Source organism: Piliocolobus tephrosceles, chromosome 4 (genome assembly GCF_002776525.5).
Source record: "Piliocolobus tephrosceles isolate RC106 chromosome 4, ASM277652v3, whole genome shotgun sequence".
Taxonomy (NCBI): Eukaryota; Metazoa; Chordata; class Mammalia; order Primates; family Cercopithecidae; genus Piliocolobus; species Piliocolobus tephrosceles.
The window spans coordinates 30791646-30810184 of NC_045437.1; the positions used below are offsets into that span (position 1 = coordinate 30791646).

At 39.3% G+C, this 18539-nt stretch overlaps 1 protein-coding gene across 7 annotated transcripts in view; it reads right to left on the reverse strand.

Annotated features, from left to right (window-relative positions):
* DROSHA (drosha ribonuclease III) overlaps positions 1–18539 on the reverse strand; it is a 138270-nt gene that overhangs the window by 44444 nt on the left and 75287 nt on the right. For all 7 annotated transcript variants that reach the window (XR_003309741.1, XM_026455971.2, XM_026455976.1 and 4 more), the window contains 3 exons: positions 9995–10102; positions 7410–7548; positions 6680–6740 (listed from right to left, as the gene is read on the reverse strand). Coding sequence is in view for 6 of the 7 variants with exons in the window: in XM_026455971.2 (XP_026311756.1) it covers positions 6680–6740; positions 7410–7548; positions 9995–10102 (308 nt within the window). In the remaining variant the exon portion in view is untranslated. The remainder of the gene's footprint in view (positions 1–6679; positions 6741–7409; positions 7549–9994; positions 10103–18539) is intronic.

Here is an 18539-nt window from a genome sequence, read left to right on the forward strand (position 1 = left end):
ATACAGAAAAATCTTCACATGGAAAGCAAGAAACTAGGGGCAAAGGAGCTGGGGACAAACCATATTCGGATGTCCAATGCATTTTTAAAGAATAATAAGACATTTGGTCAAATATGACAATAAGTCATATTTGGTATATGCTTGAAGTCAAATATTATTTTAAATGAAGTCATACTGGCTTTAAGTTTTACCTTAATTTCTTTTATAAACTTTCATGGAGACAAAAACTATGTCTAGGGTTTTAATAACCACAGAGTTGGATTATTATTCATTTTGTTGAAATACAAGGTCATGGTTCTAAACAGGTTTATTCCATAGAGAGTCTGCCATTTATTAAATAATTTGCCCATATCCAACATATGTTTTTCTGTATCTACATTATGACTAAACTCTGGCAATAAGCCATAAATAAGAATGGGGATTAAATACCACTTTAGTTTATTATTATACTGTACAATTCCTAAGCCAATGGTTTATCTGGAAAAATGGGAAGAGTGGGCTGCTAGTCCTCACAGCAGTAGCAAATCTTTTGTTCCTTCTTTCATTGTTTAGACTTTCTTTAATCACCCTCCTTATAAATACTAGCAGGTTCCAAGATGAGATGTTTACTGAACAGTAAACACTCCATTTGTTTTTAAGAAGTGAATCAACAGAGGCATTATGAAATGTCAATTAACTGTAACATTTATACAGGACATTCTGTCTGAGGAATGCACTTTACAAAACACAACAATCTCCCTGTAACAGTAAGTACTGTAAGGTGCCATTCACTCCAAGGAAAGCCATCTCGGGATAGGCCAAATCCAGTGAGGGTAGGCAGAATCTTTCACACTCTGGCATCCCAAGCCTCAAGCAGTGACTCACAGAGTACAGCGAGAGGGGGCCTTGGAGGTCAGTGGGAACTTCTACCCAATTCAGGATTCCTTCACCTCACTGCATCTGCCTGGACACTTGTAGGGAGGACAGGCCACAGACCCAGTAGATCTGAAACTATGGACTTGGGAATTAACTTGAAGCATTTAGGGTGGTAAATTCATTCAGCAGAATTTACATACATTTAATATATATTATTGTGCTTTTAATGCAAAATATACTTGCAACTACCATTTCCTTAAATACAGAGACATTAACAAATAGTCCATATGTGTCTCTCTGATGGTCCAATAGATTTTTTTTTTTTTTTTTTTTTTTGAGACAGAGTCTCACTCTGTGACATGATCTTGGCTCACTGCAACCTCCACCTCCTGGGTTCAAGTGATTCTCCTGCCTCAACCACCCGAGTAGCTGGGATTACAGGAGGCCGCCACCATGCCTGGCTGATTTTTGTGTTTTTAGTAGAGACAGGGTTTTATCATGTTGGCCAGGCTGGACTTGAACTCCTGACCTCAGGTGATCCACCCACCTCGGCCTCCCAAAGTGCTGGAATTACAGGCATGAGCCACCATGCCTGGCTGAGATTTTTACGCATTATATGTAGCAATGACTCTCCAAAAGAAAAAAAAATCAAATCAAACCAAGGCAGCTTGATTTTCCCTTTTTCCATTGCTACTCTTCTGGCCCCTCCTTCCCAAGGGTCTTACTGATAATACATGGATTACTTGAATGCCACCAAATGCCTAATCCTTCAGACACCCTTTTTGTGGTAATAGTTCATCACAATTTGCAAGAATGAATTAAATATAACTATTCAGCTCACATTTAGTTGGTTAAACACTGACGTTTTTAAAATTATGGGTGGCATATTCGCTTGAGATAACAGCATCATAAAAGTTAATTATTTTGTAGTTTTCATGGGCAGCCAGGCTATCAAGAATTATTTATTAATTTTAAGGCTTCATGCCTTTTTTTGTAAACCCTAGCCCAACCCAAATGAGATTAAGAACGATACTACCCAGCCATTCAAACTGCTGACCGTAACCCTTCTTGATCCCCCCCGTTGCCCTATTTCTAGTCAATAAGTAAATAGCCTGGGATAAAAGCAGTATGATGAATGGCATTCCTTCCTTTAATACTTATTTACTGAGTACCTGTTCTGTGAAAGGTCCTAGTTACAAAGAACAGAGAGAAAAAACATGAGTAGGACCATAGAACTTCAAAATCCTTACAGTCCAGTAAAGAAAAATAGCCCCATAACACAATTATGGGTGCACAGAAGAACAAGAATATGTACCATAAAACAAATACCAGCAGGATTTGAGCCAGATAGTACAAGGTTACATGGGCATTACAGAGGAAGTTTTACAAAGACGATCAGCACACAGGGAAGGAACAGGGTATGCTTGACAACCCAGGTAAGCAGCTCTGTCTTACTTGGGTCAGTCTGTGAGAAGCTGTGCCCAGCTGTGGACTGCTAGCTGATAGCAGTCAACTAGCAGCAGATCCTGGCAGCCAAGGCCAAGAGGCTCTTTCTGAACAGACACTTGGGGTCAACTCTGCATCAGCAAAAAAATCATATTCAGGGCAAGAGCCTCTCAATACAAGCAGCAAAGGCCAAATGTCAAAGGACAAGAGAGATTATTTGTTTATTCTCTGTCAATATCATTTTCAAAATGGTAAATTCAAACATCACACAGTTTCTCAGGTGTCACCCCTTCTGCCATGGTGAGAAAGCCATCTCTTTGTAACAGAGCAAAAGAAAACATAAATCATGGGGTTCGAATGATGTTACCAAAAGACCTAATTTACATACCAACAACTGCGGGAGGGGAAGATGAGACAAAGATGATTTAAAGCCAGATTTTCATCATTGAAAAGTACATGTCTATGGTGTTCGTGTAGCCATGTTACAGGGCTATGGGTATTTAGGATTCTACTTATCAAAACACAGACTTTACAACATAGCAGGGTAAAATAAAACCATGGTCACACCATCCCCAAGGGTGTGATTAAGAGCTGTTTTAATTCATTCTTTTCTGATCTTAGACTCTCACAGAACATCACGTGAGGTATATGGGCAGATGATCATTTTCAAACAAGAATTTTAAAGCTCTATCCTGCTTTTCCTTTTACCTCTTGATTGAAGAGGTTTGGTTTATGATAACCTCAAAGGCAACAACTCAAGGCAAGTCAATTTTTTAAAAAACCTGATATATGAAGGAGATATTGGAAAAGGAAGCCAAGTCAGCCATTGCTGGCAATTTTTGTGGAGGCCAGTGGGCAGCTGAAGTAATTGCCTCAATTTCCTGTCACTTCCAACCCTACTCTGTCCACCTTTAATCCATCTCAGTCTGGATCCCCAGAATGATAAGCATAGCTATTCCACTTTCCAACTCCCCATCTTAAAAAGAAAGCCACCCTCAAGCAATTTCCTCTACTGGCTTTCCAACTAGAACCTGCTGTACCTCACACACAAAGATAATCCTCCTTGCAAGCAACCCCAGAACCTCATCAGCCATTAAGCATTTGCTTCCATTCAATTGTCAAACTGTGTTAATAAGTTTATATAGACCTAGGCCATTCCATTCCCAGATTCTTTGAAGGCCTCAAGACCACACATATATGAGAATATCAATATGGGAAGGTATCTTATAAAACCAGGAAATTAAATAAGAAAAGCTAACGTACAAAACTTTCTGACTCGTTATATGAGGCTAGTATTACCATTATAATGAAACTAGACAAAACATCACAGGAAAAGAAAACTACAAACCAGTATCTTGTGAATATAGACACACAAATCCTAAGCAAAATACCACCAAACTGAATATGGCAGCACATGAGAAGAATGAGACACCACAATCAAGTGGGAGGCATTCCAGGAAAGCCAGGTTGGTTTAACACCCCAAATCAATTAGAATAAAAGAATAAAATGACATGATTATGTTAACAGCTCCCGAAAAAGCATGTGACAAAATTCAACACCATTTCATGATAAAAACACTTAGCAAACTAAGAATAGAAGAGACCTTCTTTCCTCTGATAAAAAGCATCTATAACAACCCAACAGCTAACATCATCCTCAATAGTGAAAGACTGAATGCTTCCTACTGAGATTAGGAAGACAAAGATCTGTTCTCAATACTTCTATTCAGTATTGTACTGGAGGCTCTAGACAGGGCAACTAAGTTAAGAAAATGAAATTAAAAGGATCACACAGGAAGAAGTAAAACTATTGCTATTTGTAGATAATATTATTTCATGTATAAAAAAATCCTAAGGAATCCACTAAAAAACTATTAGACCTAATAAACAGAAGCAACAAGGTTGGAGGTCATAAGACCAATACACCAAAATTAACTGTATTTCCATACACTTTCAATGAACAACCTGAAAATGAAATTAAGAAAACAATTCCAGGCTGGGCGCGGTGGCTCACGCCTGTAATCCCAGCACTTTGTGAGGCTGAGGCGGGCGGATCACAAGGTCAGGAGATGGAGACCATCCTGGCTAACACAATGAAACCCCATCTCTACTAAAAATACAAAAAAATTAGCCGAGCATGGTGGCAGGCGCCTGTAGTCCCAGCTACTCGGGAGGCTGAGGCAGGAGAATGGCGTGAGTCTGGGAGGTGTAGCTTGCAGTGAGCTGAGATCGTACCACTGCACTCCAGGCTGGGCGACAGAGCGAGACTCCATCTCAAAAAAAACAAAAAAGATTCCATTTATAACAGCACAAAAAAGAATAACATACTTCAGAATAAATTTTGCAAAAGATATGCAAAATGTATACTCTGAAAACTATAAAACATTCTGAAAAAATTTTAAAAGACAGATAAATAGAAAGATATCCAAGTTCATGAATCAGAAAACTTAAGATTAAGATGGTAAGCCTGGGCAACATAGCAAGAGCCATGTCTCTATGTAAAAAAAAAAAAAGAAAAAGAAAAAAAAGGTTAAGATGGTAATCATCAACCTAAATGCCCTCCAATGATAGACTGCATAAAGAAAATGTGGGACCAGGCACGGTGACTCAGGTCTGTAATCCTAGCACTTTGGGAGCTCAAGGCAGATGGATAACTTGAGGCCAGGAGTTGGAGACCAGCCTGGCCAACATGGCGAAACCTTGTCTCTACCAAAAATATAAAACTTAGTCAGGCACGCTGGTGCACACCTGTAATCCCAGCTACTCAGGTGACTGAGGTGTGAGAATCGCTTGAACCCAGGAGGCGTGGGTTGCAGTGAGCCAAGATCATGCCACTGCACTGCAGCCTGGGCAACAGAATGAGACACTGTCTCAAAAAAAAAGAAAAAAAAATGTGGTACTTCTATACCATGGAATACTATGCAGCCATAAAAACAAATGAGATCATGTCCTTTGCAGGGACATGGATAGAGCTGGAGGCCATTATCCCTAACAAACAAACACAGGAACAGAAAACCAAATGCCACAGATTACATGGACACACAGAGGAGGACAACACACACTGGGGCCTTTCGGAGGGTGGAGAACGAAAGGAGGCAGAGGATAAGGAAAAATAACTAATAGCTATTAGGCTTAATACCTGGGTGATAAAATAATCTATACAACAAACCGCCATGACACAAGTTTACCTATGTAACAAACCACACTTTAAATAAACATTTTTTAAAAAGATGGTAATGATTTCCAAATTGATCTATAGAATCAACATAATGCCTATCAAAATCCCCACTGACTTCTTTGCAGAAATTGACAAGCTAATCCAAAAATTTGTGAGGAAATGCAATAAACTCAGGATAGTTAAAACTCCATCAAAAGTTTTGTACTTCAAAGGACATCATCGAGAAAGAAAAGACAATTCACAGAACGAAAAAAATGTTTGCAAATCTGATAAGGAATTTGTATCTGAGAATATATTTAAAAACTATTATAACTCAATAATTTAGAATAACCCAATTAAAAATGGGAAAAGGACCTGAACAGATATTTCTCCAAAGAAGATGAACAGTCAATAAGCACCTGAAAAGATGCTCAATTTCATGAGCTCTGAGGGAAATGCAAATCAAAACCACAATGACATAATACTTCATATTCACTAGAATAGAAGGGCTAGAATAAAAAAGACAGACAATAACAAGTGTTGACCAAAATGTAAAGACATTGGATCCCTGCTATACTGCTGCTGGGAATATAAGATGGTGCAGCCACTTGGGAAAACAGTCTGACAGTTCCTTAAAAGGTTAAACAGAGTTACCATATGACCCAGCAATTCTACTCCTAAGTTTATACCCAAGGGAAATCAAAATATATGTCCAAACAAAATCTGTACATAAATATTCATAGCAGCATTATTCACCAGCCAAAAAGTGGAAACAATCTAAATGCCCATTAACTGATGGACAGATACATAAAATATGGTATGCTCACATCACAGAATATTATTTAGCAATAAAAACAATGAAATATTGACACATACCATACTATGGACAAATCCTGAAAACATGCTAAGTAAAAGAAGACAATTGCAAAGAACTGACTTACATGATACCTTTCATATAAAATGTTCAGAAGAGACAAATCCAAAGAGGTTGAAAATAAATTGGTGGCTGCCTAGGATTGGGCAGGCTAAGGAACATGGGGAGATTACTAATGGGTACAGGGTTTCTTTGGGGTAATGTCAGTGTTGCAAAATTAGATGATGGCCATGGATACACAATTTTGTGAACACACCAAAAACCCCAAATTGTATGCTTTAAATGAGTAAATTGTATAGTATGTGAATTACATATCAATCAAGTTGTTTTTTAAAAATCAACTTTACCTTGAGGGAGTTGGGTCATCTTGGCCAAGGCGTGACATAATATTTATCAAGGTGTTAATTCCTATTTAAAATAAAAAACAAATACACAAGTAAATACAGACAGAAGAATTATAGGACCATCATATTACAGTAGAAAAAAAGTATCTCATCTCAATGTGATTTTAAAAGATTTGGAATCTACCTGTCTAAAAGTGCAATAAATAATTATTTAAAACACTGGATAGGAAAAAGAAATTTTTCTAAAAAACTCATCAACCCTTATTATAGTTCTTGCTCAAAGTAAATATTATAAAAGTATCCATGCAGTGGCTCATGTCTGTAACCTCAGCACTTTGGGAGGCAGAGGCGGGTAGATCACTTAAGGTCAGGAGTTCAAGACCAGCCTGGCCAATATGGCAAAACCCTGTCTCTAATAAAAATACAAAAAAACTAGCCAAGTATGGTGGCATATCCCTGTAATCCCAGCTATTCAGGAGGCTAAGGCAGGAGAATCGCTTGAATCCAGCAGGCAAAGGTTGTAGTGAGCTGAGATTGTGCCACTGTACTCCAGCCTAGGTGACAGCGTGAGACCCTGTCTCAAAAAAAAAAAAAAAAAAAAAGAGTCAGTAATCACTAGAATATGAAATGGTGAAAGAGTCACCCAGGGAACCGTTCCTAGGAGCGAAATAATTTACAACAGAAAACACAGGCCAAAATAGGATATTCACATCTTAAAATCATGCAGACATACCTTTCTTCCGCATGTGCATGTGATGAACTTTTCTGTCTCCATATTTGGGCTGCCGAATTCCACAGTTAGACAAAGAATTCCTGGCATGATCAGGGTTCATTCCAAAATTTAAATGATGACTTGGATGAGTCATGGCCAGCTAAAATTTCAATGAAGTAAGTTCAGTCTTTAAAACAGCATAAACTAGGTGCAATGGTTCACGCCTGTAATCCTAAGATGGAAGGACCACTTTAGCCCAAAAGATCAAGACCAGCCTGGGCAACACAGTGAGACGCCATCTCTACAAAAAATAAAAAATTAGCCTGGTGTGGTGGCACGTGACTGGAGTCCCAGCTACTCAAGAGGCTGAGGTGGGAGGATCACTTGAACCCAGGAGGTCGAGGCGGCAGTGAGCTATGATCACGCCACTGCACTCTAGCCTGGGTGACAGAGGGAGACCCTGTCTCAAAAAACGAAAACAAAACAAAAACTCAGCATGGGAGCACCATCTTTGTATCATCCTAAATTAAGCAGGAAAGGGAGCTGTCTGTCCATCTGAATTTTAAGCCCTGATCTTTCCATCTTATCTCCCCAAGTATCCGCAAACAGACGACCTACAGAATGGCAGAAAATATTTGCATACTATATATCCAACAAAGGACTAGTATCCAGAATCCACAAGGAACTAAAACAAATCAGCCAGAAATAATAATAATAATAATAATAATAATAATAATAATAATCCCATTAAAACGTGGGCAAATGACATGAACAAACATTTTTCAAAAGAAGATATAGGCCGGGCGCGGTGGCTCAAGCCTGTAATCCCAGCACTTTGGGAGGCCGAGACGGGCGGATCACGAGGTCAGGAGATCGAGACCATCCTGGCTAACACGGTGAAACCCCGTCTCTACTAAAAATACAAAAACTAGCCGGGCGAGGTGGCGGGCGCCTGTAGTCCCAGCTACTCGGGAGGCTGAGGCAGGAGAATGGCGTAAACCCAGGAGGCGGAGCTTGCAGTGAGCTGAGATCCGGTCACTGCACTCCAGTCCGGGCGACAGAGCGAGACTCCGCCTCAAAAAAAAAAAAAAAAAAAAAAAAGAAGATATAAAAATGGCCAACCAACATGAAAGAATGTTCAACATCACTAATCATGAGGGAAATGCAAATTAAAACCACAAGGAGATACCACCCACCACTTTACCCCAGTCAGAGTGGCCATTATTTAAAAACCAAAAAATAGCAGGTGTTGGTGTGATGCAGTGAAAAGGGAAGGCTTATAATACACTGAACTTTATATAAGCTACATGAATTAGTATAACCTCTACGAAAAACAGTATGGAGATTTCTCAAGAAACTAAAAGTGGATCTAATACTTCATTCAGTCCTCCCACTACTGTGTATCTACCCAAAGGAAAAGAAGTCATTCTATCAAAAAGACACCTGCACTTCTATGTTTACTGCAGCACAATTACAGTTGCAAAGTTATGGAATCAAACGAAGTGCCTATCAACTGATGAGTGGATAAAGAAAACGTGGTATACATATACCATGGAATACTACTCCACAATAAAAATAATGAAATAATGTCTTTTGTAGCAACTCAGTTGGAACTACAGGCCCTTATCCTAAGTTAATTAACTCAGAAACAGAAAACCAAATACTGCATATTCTAACTCACAAGTGGGAGCTAAGCTATGGGTACTCAGGGTCATACAGAGTGGTTATAATGGACACTGGAGACTCAGATGAAGAGTGTTGGGAGGGGGATGAGGGATGAAAAACTACCTATTGGGTATTGGGTGTATATACACTACTCAGGTGACAGGTACACTAAAAGCCCAGACTTCACCACTATACAATTCATCCATGTAACCAAAAACCACTTGTACCCCTAAATCTACTGAAAAAAAAATTTTAAGTGGCCAAAACAAATTTCCAGATCTCTGACGCAAGCCCTCTTCTGCAAACAAACGTAAAAACCCACATCTTTAGGTTGAGCACAGTGGCTCACACCTGTAATCCCAGCACTTTGGGAGGTCGAGGCGGGCCGGGCGGATCACCTGATGTCAGGAGTTCGAGACCAGCCTGGCCAACAGGGCAAAAGCCCGTCTCTACTAAAAATACAAAAATCAGCCAGGCATGGTGGCGGGCACCTGTAATCCCAGCCACTCAGGAGCCTGAGGCAAGAGAATCGCTCGAACCCGGGAGGCGGAGGTTGCAGTGAGCCGAGACTGCCCCATGGCACTCCACCCCAGGCAACAAGAGCGAGACTCTATACCAGAAAAGAAAAAAAAAAAAAAAATCTACATCTTTCAGAGAAGTTAGAACACTCAGCACCTGGAAAAGGAGGAAAAGCTGGAAGAAGGTACTCAGATTTGACAAATTTCAGTTTTAGTCAATTTTTTTAGGGACGATCTCAAATAAATGTGAGAGAATGGGCTGGAAAGTAACAGAGGCAACCAGGGTAGAGCAATGGAGAGAACTATGTTTCTATCCATCCTTGTCACTTCCCAGGATAGAAAACCCAGTGTACCATTTGTGACCTGCAAGATGAATTACTCCTATCTTGTTATGACGTGAGTTTACAGGAGAATAATTCTTACCTGTAACAGACAACGATCTTGGAAGGTATATCCTATCAACTTGTCCAAATGCATTAGGCATTGGTGGTAGCGGATATGATGGGTCAGAACAGGTAACATCATTGCATGCTAGGGGAAAAAAAAAAAAAGTATTCAATATGTTTAACTTTATAAAAACTTATAAAGTCACTTCATTTGTTTTACAACAAGTCAGAACCATTTTCACATTCCAAATTCCATCTCACTAAGTCCTCAAACAGCTTATTGGCTGCATGGCATTCTGGAGAATCCTCTGTGAGAGACTGTAGCTGTTAAGAGTATATAGTCTCTAGAATCAGAATGCCTGGGTCCAAATCCTGCTCTGCCACATATTCACTGTGTGACCTGGGGCAAGTTATCTTACCTCTCTGCTTCAGTTTCCTCATCTGCACAAGGAGAATAATAAATATACCTACTTTCAAGGATAGCTAAAAGGATTAAAAGAGGAAATACAAAAATCTTCTTAGAACAAGGCCTGTTAGCCCTCATTCCGTTAGGAATAGCCCTGGTTCTATCAGTATTCAGCAGGGTAGTTTTGAGTAAGTCACATGCATTTCTGTGCCTCCTTGTCTACCTTTAATTAAAGGGGAATGGATTAGGATTCATTCATTCGGAAACTTTTTTAGGCTCAAGATATTTTTGAGAATCCAAGGAAAATGACTATTTCCCCAGAAAAATGTCCCTGTGCACAAACATGCAAAAGCTGTACACAATTTTAATGGGTTCAAAAACCCCTGAAGCCCATGATTATCCTTTAAGAGCTTCTCAACCAGATATGCCACCCTAGGTTTAACATTTAATGATCTAACATTCTGAAGACAGTTTTTAGAAAGACACCAGTACAGTTAAGGTACCCAAGGACACGGAATTTAAATTTTTCCTTCAATCCCTTTTCATTTGGCTATAAATTCCTTATTGGGAGATAATTTCATGGAAGGCATATCTTTTTCTTTTCCTTAATACTGTTTCCCAAGAACATAAAAGAATGTAGGGAGTCATTCTTATTCATCAGAGCCTGGAGGATGGACCCAGCCCACAGAATGACTGACATATGCTTTATATTATTTCAGTCTTTGAAGTATTTTAAGCTGGCATTGTTTAAAAGTACATGAAAATGGATTTGCTTCAAACTATAGAAATTAGTTATGTTATTAACTTATAAAGAAAGATTCATTCTACCAAATAGGATCTCTAATCAACAAAAAATCTTTCTTGCCAGTTCAATTCAGTAAGTATATAATTGAGCACCTCCACGTGTAAGGCCTTACAATATGTGTGGGAGACAGAAAAGGTGAAGACATTGTTTTTGCCATTAAAGCTAGATATATGCCATTAGAATTTTAATTATCAGCACGTTAACCACTTTGTTTTTATAAGTGCTGTATTGATAAACACAACAATATGGAAACAACATGCAAAATCAAAGTATAATAGCTTTCCAGCCATTTAAACTGCAGGAAGCTCAAGAGTTGATGCTAAAAACTCAAGGTGGATAGGACATGGGTTAGGACATGAAGACTATTCAGTGCAACTGCCTTTTCTAAAGCATGAACTCAACCTGGTGAATTGTTTACTCTCTTAATACTTCCTATGAGACATGAATCGCTGCCTGTCAGGAAAATAAAACCCTCTTTAGAGTTTGCTGATTATTTAAAAATTACTTTTTTTTTTTTTTTTGAGACAGGGTCTCACTCTGTCGCCCAGGCTAGAGTGCAGTGACACAATCACAACTCACTGCAGCCTCGACCTTCCAGGCTCAAGAGATCCTCCCACCTCAGCCACCAAGCCCCAGCAGCTGGGACTACAGGTGTGCAACACCACACTCTGCTGATTTCTGTGTTTTTTGTAGAAATGAGGTTTCGCCATGTTGCCCAGGTTGGTCTTAAACTGCTGGGCTCAAGGGATCGGCCTGCCTCAGCCTCCCAAAAGGCTAAGATTACACAGGCATGAACCAGTGTACTGGGCCCGAAAATTACTGTTAACTTTAAACCCAAATCTGTATCTTTGGAAGTTTTACCCCTTTAACCCGAGTTCTACCCAGAAACAAAATGCATTTAATGGCAGGCTTTCCACATCTTGTTTTAGCTAACCTACACCTTACTACTTTACTTCCTTTAACCTTTTCTCATATAAAACAGCTTTGAATCCCTTAACCACTATCTCTAAATCTGCCCCAAACAAAGCCTGTTTCTCTTTCCAAATAAACCTTTTGTGAGTACCACGGAAGGGTATAGATGACCCGTGTCCATCTTGAATCCCAGACATCAAGTCTCAATGTTACCTACAAGACTTTAAATTTCTAGCTCAGTTTTTAAAAGTATCAGTCTTTGCAATATTAAAATACAATCATCTTTATGTCTGGCATCTTTATGTCTGCCAACCGCTTTAATTAAAAAAAAAAAAGAAACTCAAATTCTCCCATAAAAAATAGAGCAACTAGACTAGCAAAATGAAAGACCAATGAACATTATCTATATAAAAACTAAATGACAAGGTACCCCCTTGAGTCCTTAACTAAGAGTAGATGAGGAGAGAGAGCTACGTCTCAGCATCTGTGTGAGAGAAGAGGGACACAGGTCCTGATAATGGAAGAAACTCAAAATTAACAATACATGTTCACCGGAAATAACCCAAACTGGAGAGGGCTCTGCCGAATCTAATTCATTGAGTGAATATGGGAGGACAGTCTAACTGTGCTGAAGACACGTGGGACCTACAAACACTCAAAACAAAAAAACAAAAGGTGAAGCTCCCTACAAGGTAAAAGCCCCACAACAAGGAGAAAGTGCTGGGAGTGCAAGCCACATTTCGCTAGAGAGGGATAATGAAAGGCAAAAGAGAGAAGGTCTAGACAAAAGCAGAGAAGAGAAGCGGAGGGGACAGATCTTAGTGTGAAGCCATATTATTACTTCTTTTATCACTGCAAAAACAACAGGAGGAGGAGCTCCAGATCCATGAAAAACTATCCTGGCTTATACCCCCTTTCTAAAAGTACAGGAAAATATTTCCTTTAGTTTACTTAATTTTTAAGTTTCTTAAAGAGCAACAGAAAAGAATCATGATCAAATCCCATTCAAAGATGTTTCTAAGAAGAGGAGTAGAATAACATCCTTGCTGATAATAAAAACATTCCAGAGGCTGGATGCAGTGGCTCACGCCTGTAATCCCAGCACTTTGGGAGGCCGAGGCGGGTGGATCACGAAGTCAGGAGATCGAGATCATCCTGGCTAACACGGTGAGACCCCGTCTCTACTAAAAATACAAAAAATTAGCTTGGTGGCAGGTGCCTGTAGTCCCAGCGACTCGGGAGGTTGAGATAGGAGAATGGCATAAACCAGGGAGGCGGAGCTTGCAGTGAGCCGAGATCACAAGACTCGGTCTTAAAAAAATTCCAGAGAAACATACCAATAACCTTCTAAGCAAATAAATTAATAAAACCATAGGAGGATTAACACAAATTACAAATAAATATTACATAAATTCGGAAATGAGATGAGAGGAAAGGAAGATTTGAAAAGAAGTGAAAAAATTCAGGAAAAAGAAACCTAAAAGGAGATAACCACTTCAAGACTAAACAAGAAGGAACACAAAATCAGATTAACCCAATGAATAGTGCTTTTGAAAAATAGAAACGAAGAATTCAAGAGAAAATGATGGATCCAGAAGAGAAGCAAAAAAGATATACGACACATATATGTTATAAGAAGATATAAGATGCAAAAAGTAATTACTACTTCTGGAATGAAGAATTCAAGAGAACATGATAGATCCAGAAGAGAAGCAAAGAAAATATAAGATGCATATAAGTGGAGTACTTTAAAAATCAAAATAATAGAAAATAATGAAATGTGTAATACAAGAAAAAGAAAACTTTCCTGAGATAAAAGGCAATCTGAAAGTATATACTGAAAGTATATACAGCATACCTGAAAAAATTAACTGAAAAGAGCTGAGACATATTCTAGCAAACTATTGGTTTCTAAAGAAAAAGAAAAAATCCTTTGGGCACTCAGACAAAAGGACCAAGTCACTTAAACTCATATTGTTATCACACTTCTTTTTTTTTTTTTTTTTTTTTTGAGATGGGTTCTCACTCTGTTACCCAGTTTGGACTACAGTGGCATGATCTTGGCTCACTGCAACCTCCATCTCCCAGGCTCAAGTGATCCTCCCACCTCAGCCTCCCAAGTAGCTGAGACCACAGGTGTGCACCACCACACCCAGCTAATTTTTTGTAAAGCCGGCATTTCGTCATGTTGCCCAGGCTGGTCTCAAACTCCTGAGCTCAGGTGATGCACTTGCCTTGGCCTCCCAAAGTGCTGGGATTACAGTCGTGAGTACCTATACCTGACCATATTGTTACCACACTTTGGACAGCTATGTTTTATGCCAGAAAACAATGAGAATGTATTTAAAATATTAAAGAAAGAAAATGTGATCCACAGATTTTATATCCAGCCAAACTGACAGTTAAAATAAAGACCACAGGCAAACTGTGAGGAACAAGCAGAAACTCAAGGACCACTGTTTCTATAAGGCCTTCTTGACAAATGGTTTAGAAAATGAGCTTCAGACAAACGAGAAAGGGGAGGTGGGAGATTGATAATGACATATGATCTGATGATTACTTGCAAATATATTGTTATTGGTAGATAATCACAAATGAGTCAACGTAAGAAATAATTAAATATTCTAACATTGATTAGTACAACCATCAGAAAACAAGGGAGAATAAGAAATATATAAAGAGTAGGATGAGGTTGCTGCCTGCCTTATTAACTTGCAACAAAAGGATATCACTTCAAATTAGATGCCAGGTGAGAGAGAGGATTATGGGAAGAAGCAGAGAGAAGCTACTTTTACTAAAAGACAACAAGATACACACACACACACAGAAAGAAAGAGAGGTAATGGAGAAATGTAATTATACCATAAAGCTGTCAGTATAAAGGTAACCATTAGAATAAAAATACAAGCCTTCCTGAATACAAAGGATATAAAAAGGAAAAAAACAAAGCCAATATAACGGATTTCATAGTACCCACTAACATAAAACAGTTTTACAGAAAGAAAGCCGAACATATCAATAAGCTCTATACATTGCTATGGAGTGACCTCCCAGACACATGGTTTGTTGTTGTTGTTGTTGTTGTTGTTGTTGTTGTTGTTACTGTTGTTTTGTTTTTTAGAGATGGGGTTTCACTCTGTCACCCATGCTGGAGTACAGTGGTACAATCATAGCTCACTGCAGCCCCAAACTCCTGGGCTCAAGTGATCCTTCCACATCAGCCTCCTGAGTGGCTAGGACAACAGGTGTGCACCACCACACCTGGCTAAGTTTGCAATCCTCCTGCCTTGACCTTCCAAAGCACTGGAATTTACGATCTGAGCCATCACACCTGGTCCAGACACATTGTTAAGTGAACAAAATCTCAGTAGAGAAAAGTGTGTTTAAGATACCACCATTCATACAAGAAAGAGGAAAACAAACAAAAATACATATATATTTGCTTATATAAAAATAAAAAATTAAGCCTTTTTTTTTTTTGATGGAGTCTCACTCTGTTTCCCAGGCTGGAGTGCAGTGGCGTGATCTCACCCCATTGCAACCTCTGTCTCCTGGGTTCAAGCTATTCTCCTGCCTCAGCCTCCCAGGTAGCTGGGCACAGGCACACACCACCACTCCTGGCTAATTTTTTGTATTTTCAGTAGAGATAGGGTTTCACCATGTTGGCCAAGCTGGTCTCAAACTCCTGACCTCAGGTGATCTGCCTGCCTCCGCCTCCCAAAATGCTGGGATTACAGGAGTGAGCCACCGCGTGCGCAGCCAGATCTTTTTTTTTTTTGAGACAGAGTCTTGGTCTGTCACCCAGGCTGGAGTGCAGTGGCACAATCTCGGCTCACTGCAACCTCCGCCTCCCAGGTTCACACCATTCTCCTGCCTCAGCCTCCCGAGTAGCTGGGACTACAGGCTCCTGCCACCACGCCCGGCTAATTTTTTTTTTTTTTTTTTTGTATTTTTAGTACAGACGGGGTTTCACCGTGTTAGCCAGGATAGTCTCGATCTCCTGACCTCATGATCCACCCGCCTCGGCCTCCCAAAGTGTTGGGATTACAGGCGTGAGCCACCGCGCCTGGCCACAAGCCATTTTTAAAAGACAGTTACCTATCGAGGGTGGGTGGCAAGAAAACGATACAAGGAACAGAGATAGAAGTTAGACTTAAAAAAAAAAAAGTACACTTGACTCTGTAAATCTGACTGCAGAGTCATGTAAACATTTTACATAATTATAAAACAATCTTTAATTTTTAAAAGGAATCTAGGCCAGGCACCGTGGCTCATGACTGTAATTCCAGCACTTTGGGAGGCTGAGGCAAGAGGATCACTTGAACCTAGGAGTTTGAGACCAGCCTGGGCAACAAAGCAAGACCCCATCTCTACAAAAAATAGAAAAATTAGCCACGCATGTTGGCACACACCTGTAGTCCCAGCTACTTGGGAGGCTCAGGTGGGAGGATGTGTTGAGCCTAGAAGTTCAAGGCTGTAGTGAGCCATGATCGCAGTGCCACTATATTCCAGCCTAGGTGACACAGCAAGACCCTGACTCAATCAAGTGGTCAGTCAGTCAATGGAACCCTTAAAAACAAAAGTAAAATGAAACAAATTAATTCTGTGTATCCAGCTTGTGGCATAACCACGAGATACAGAAAACTGAGTGTAAATCTCCAGTGAGATACAGCTATAAGATAATCAAAGACAAAAAAGAACAGTCAGTCCCCAACTTACAATGGTAAGACTCAAAAATTTTTGACTTTACAATGACATGTAAGCAATATTAATTCAGTATGCTCCTTGACTTATGATAGGCTATGTCCCAATAAACCAATCATAAACTGAAAATTCAACTTATGATATTTTCAACTTACTCCAGGTTTATTGGGATGTAACCCCATTGTAAGTCAAAGACCATCTGTCCTCTCAAACAAACAAGCAACTATTTTCCATCACCATATTGGTGGTGGTGCTGTTAAATTGTTAATCTGGGACTACTAGTTGTGCATTATGGAATAAATCAAATGAGTAATTTTTGGTGCTGTCGCACAGGATCTGCATATCAGGGTAATCAAATAGTTGATGAGGAAAAGATCCTTTTTTAAAAGTATTTTAGATCTTTTCCAAAAGTATTTTTAAGTAATAAATGAAGAAAGACAGAATTAGAATATCATTTTGGCAGACCTTAATTAATTACTGGGTCTAAGTAATGATCCATCGATGACTGATAATGTCACATACAAATAAAGAGAGTCCTCACCACCAGCTGTGAAAATATCTTGCAAAAAAACTGAACTTAAATCTGGTCAGTGCTGTTCAAAAGAACACTCTGTGATGATGGAAATATCCTATTATCTGTGCTGTTGTAATGGGCAGTAGCCACATGTGTCTACTGAGCACTCAAAGTGTGGTGAGGGTAACTGAGAGGCAGAATTTTTAATTTCATTTAATTTATTTAAATTTAAAGAGCCACATGCAACCAATGGTACTGGACAGTGCAGTCTTAGATCCAACTACCAATTTATAGGAAACACAAGGGGCAGAAGTACCTGGTAAATGACACCAGAAAGTTGCAATCAGCAAAACTCAGACTACACTGTAGGAACTCTACAGGACACATAATCCAATTTCTTCAGCAACAAATGTTTGCAAGGGGAAAAAAAGGAGAAATGGAATGAGAACCTACAGATTAAAGAGACTTAAACAACATCAACTAATCACAATGTATAGATCTCACGTGGACCCAAATTTAAACGGACTAAAATAAATTTAATAGATGAGAAAAATGTAAACATTGACTAGGTATTTGATGATATTACAGAAATGCTTTTGATAACAGTCAAAGCTAAGTGATAGTTTACGGAATTCATTATACTTTTCTCTTTCATCTTGTGCATTTTAAATTACTCCTAATAAAATATAATACTAACCAGATGAGGTGACATGCACCTGTAGTTCCAGCTATAGGAGGCTGAAGCAGGAGGACTGCTTGAGCCCAGGAGTCCAAGGCAACAAGGCCAGAGTGCACTATTATTGCACTTGTGAATAGCCACTGCATTCCAGCTGGGGCAATACAGCAAGACTCCCATCTCTTAAAAAAAAAAATTCTCTATCAGGTCAGTTAGCCTTTAAACAAATCTTTCCTTTCTTCACAAGCAGCACTATGCTCCAATTACAAAATCAAGTATCTCATACAGACTAAAAATCAAAATTCCTTTGTTAACAATAACTAGGAAGCCATTGCCCTCAGACATTCCTCCTTCCCTCTGCTACAAGATCTAATTTAGAAAATACATCCTTCAACTTGCTGTCCAAAGTCTGTGAATCCCTAGAGATGTTACTTTTCACTGTTAAGTCATTCCTTGACAAATCATTGAGCAAGAGAATCAGATAGTTTGATAATGCATGGCAGCCGTCCATCCCATTCCAGATGGCCACTCTAGGAAAACAGCACATTCATTAATTAGTCCAAAT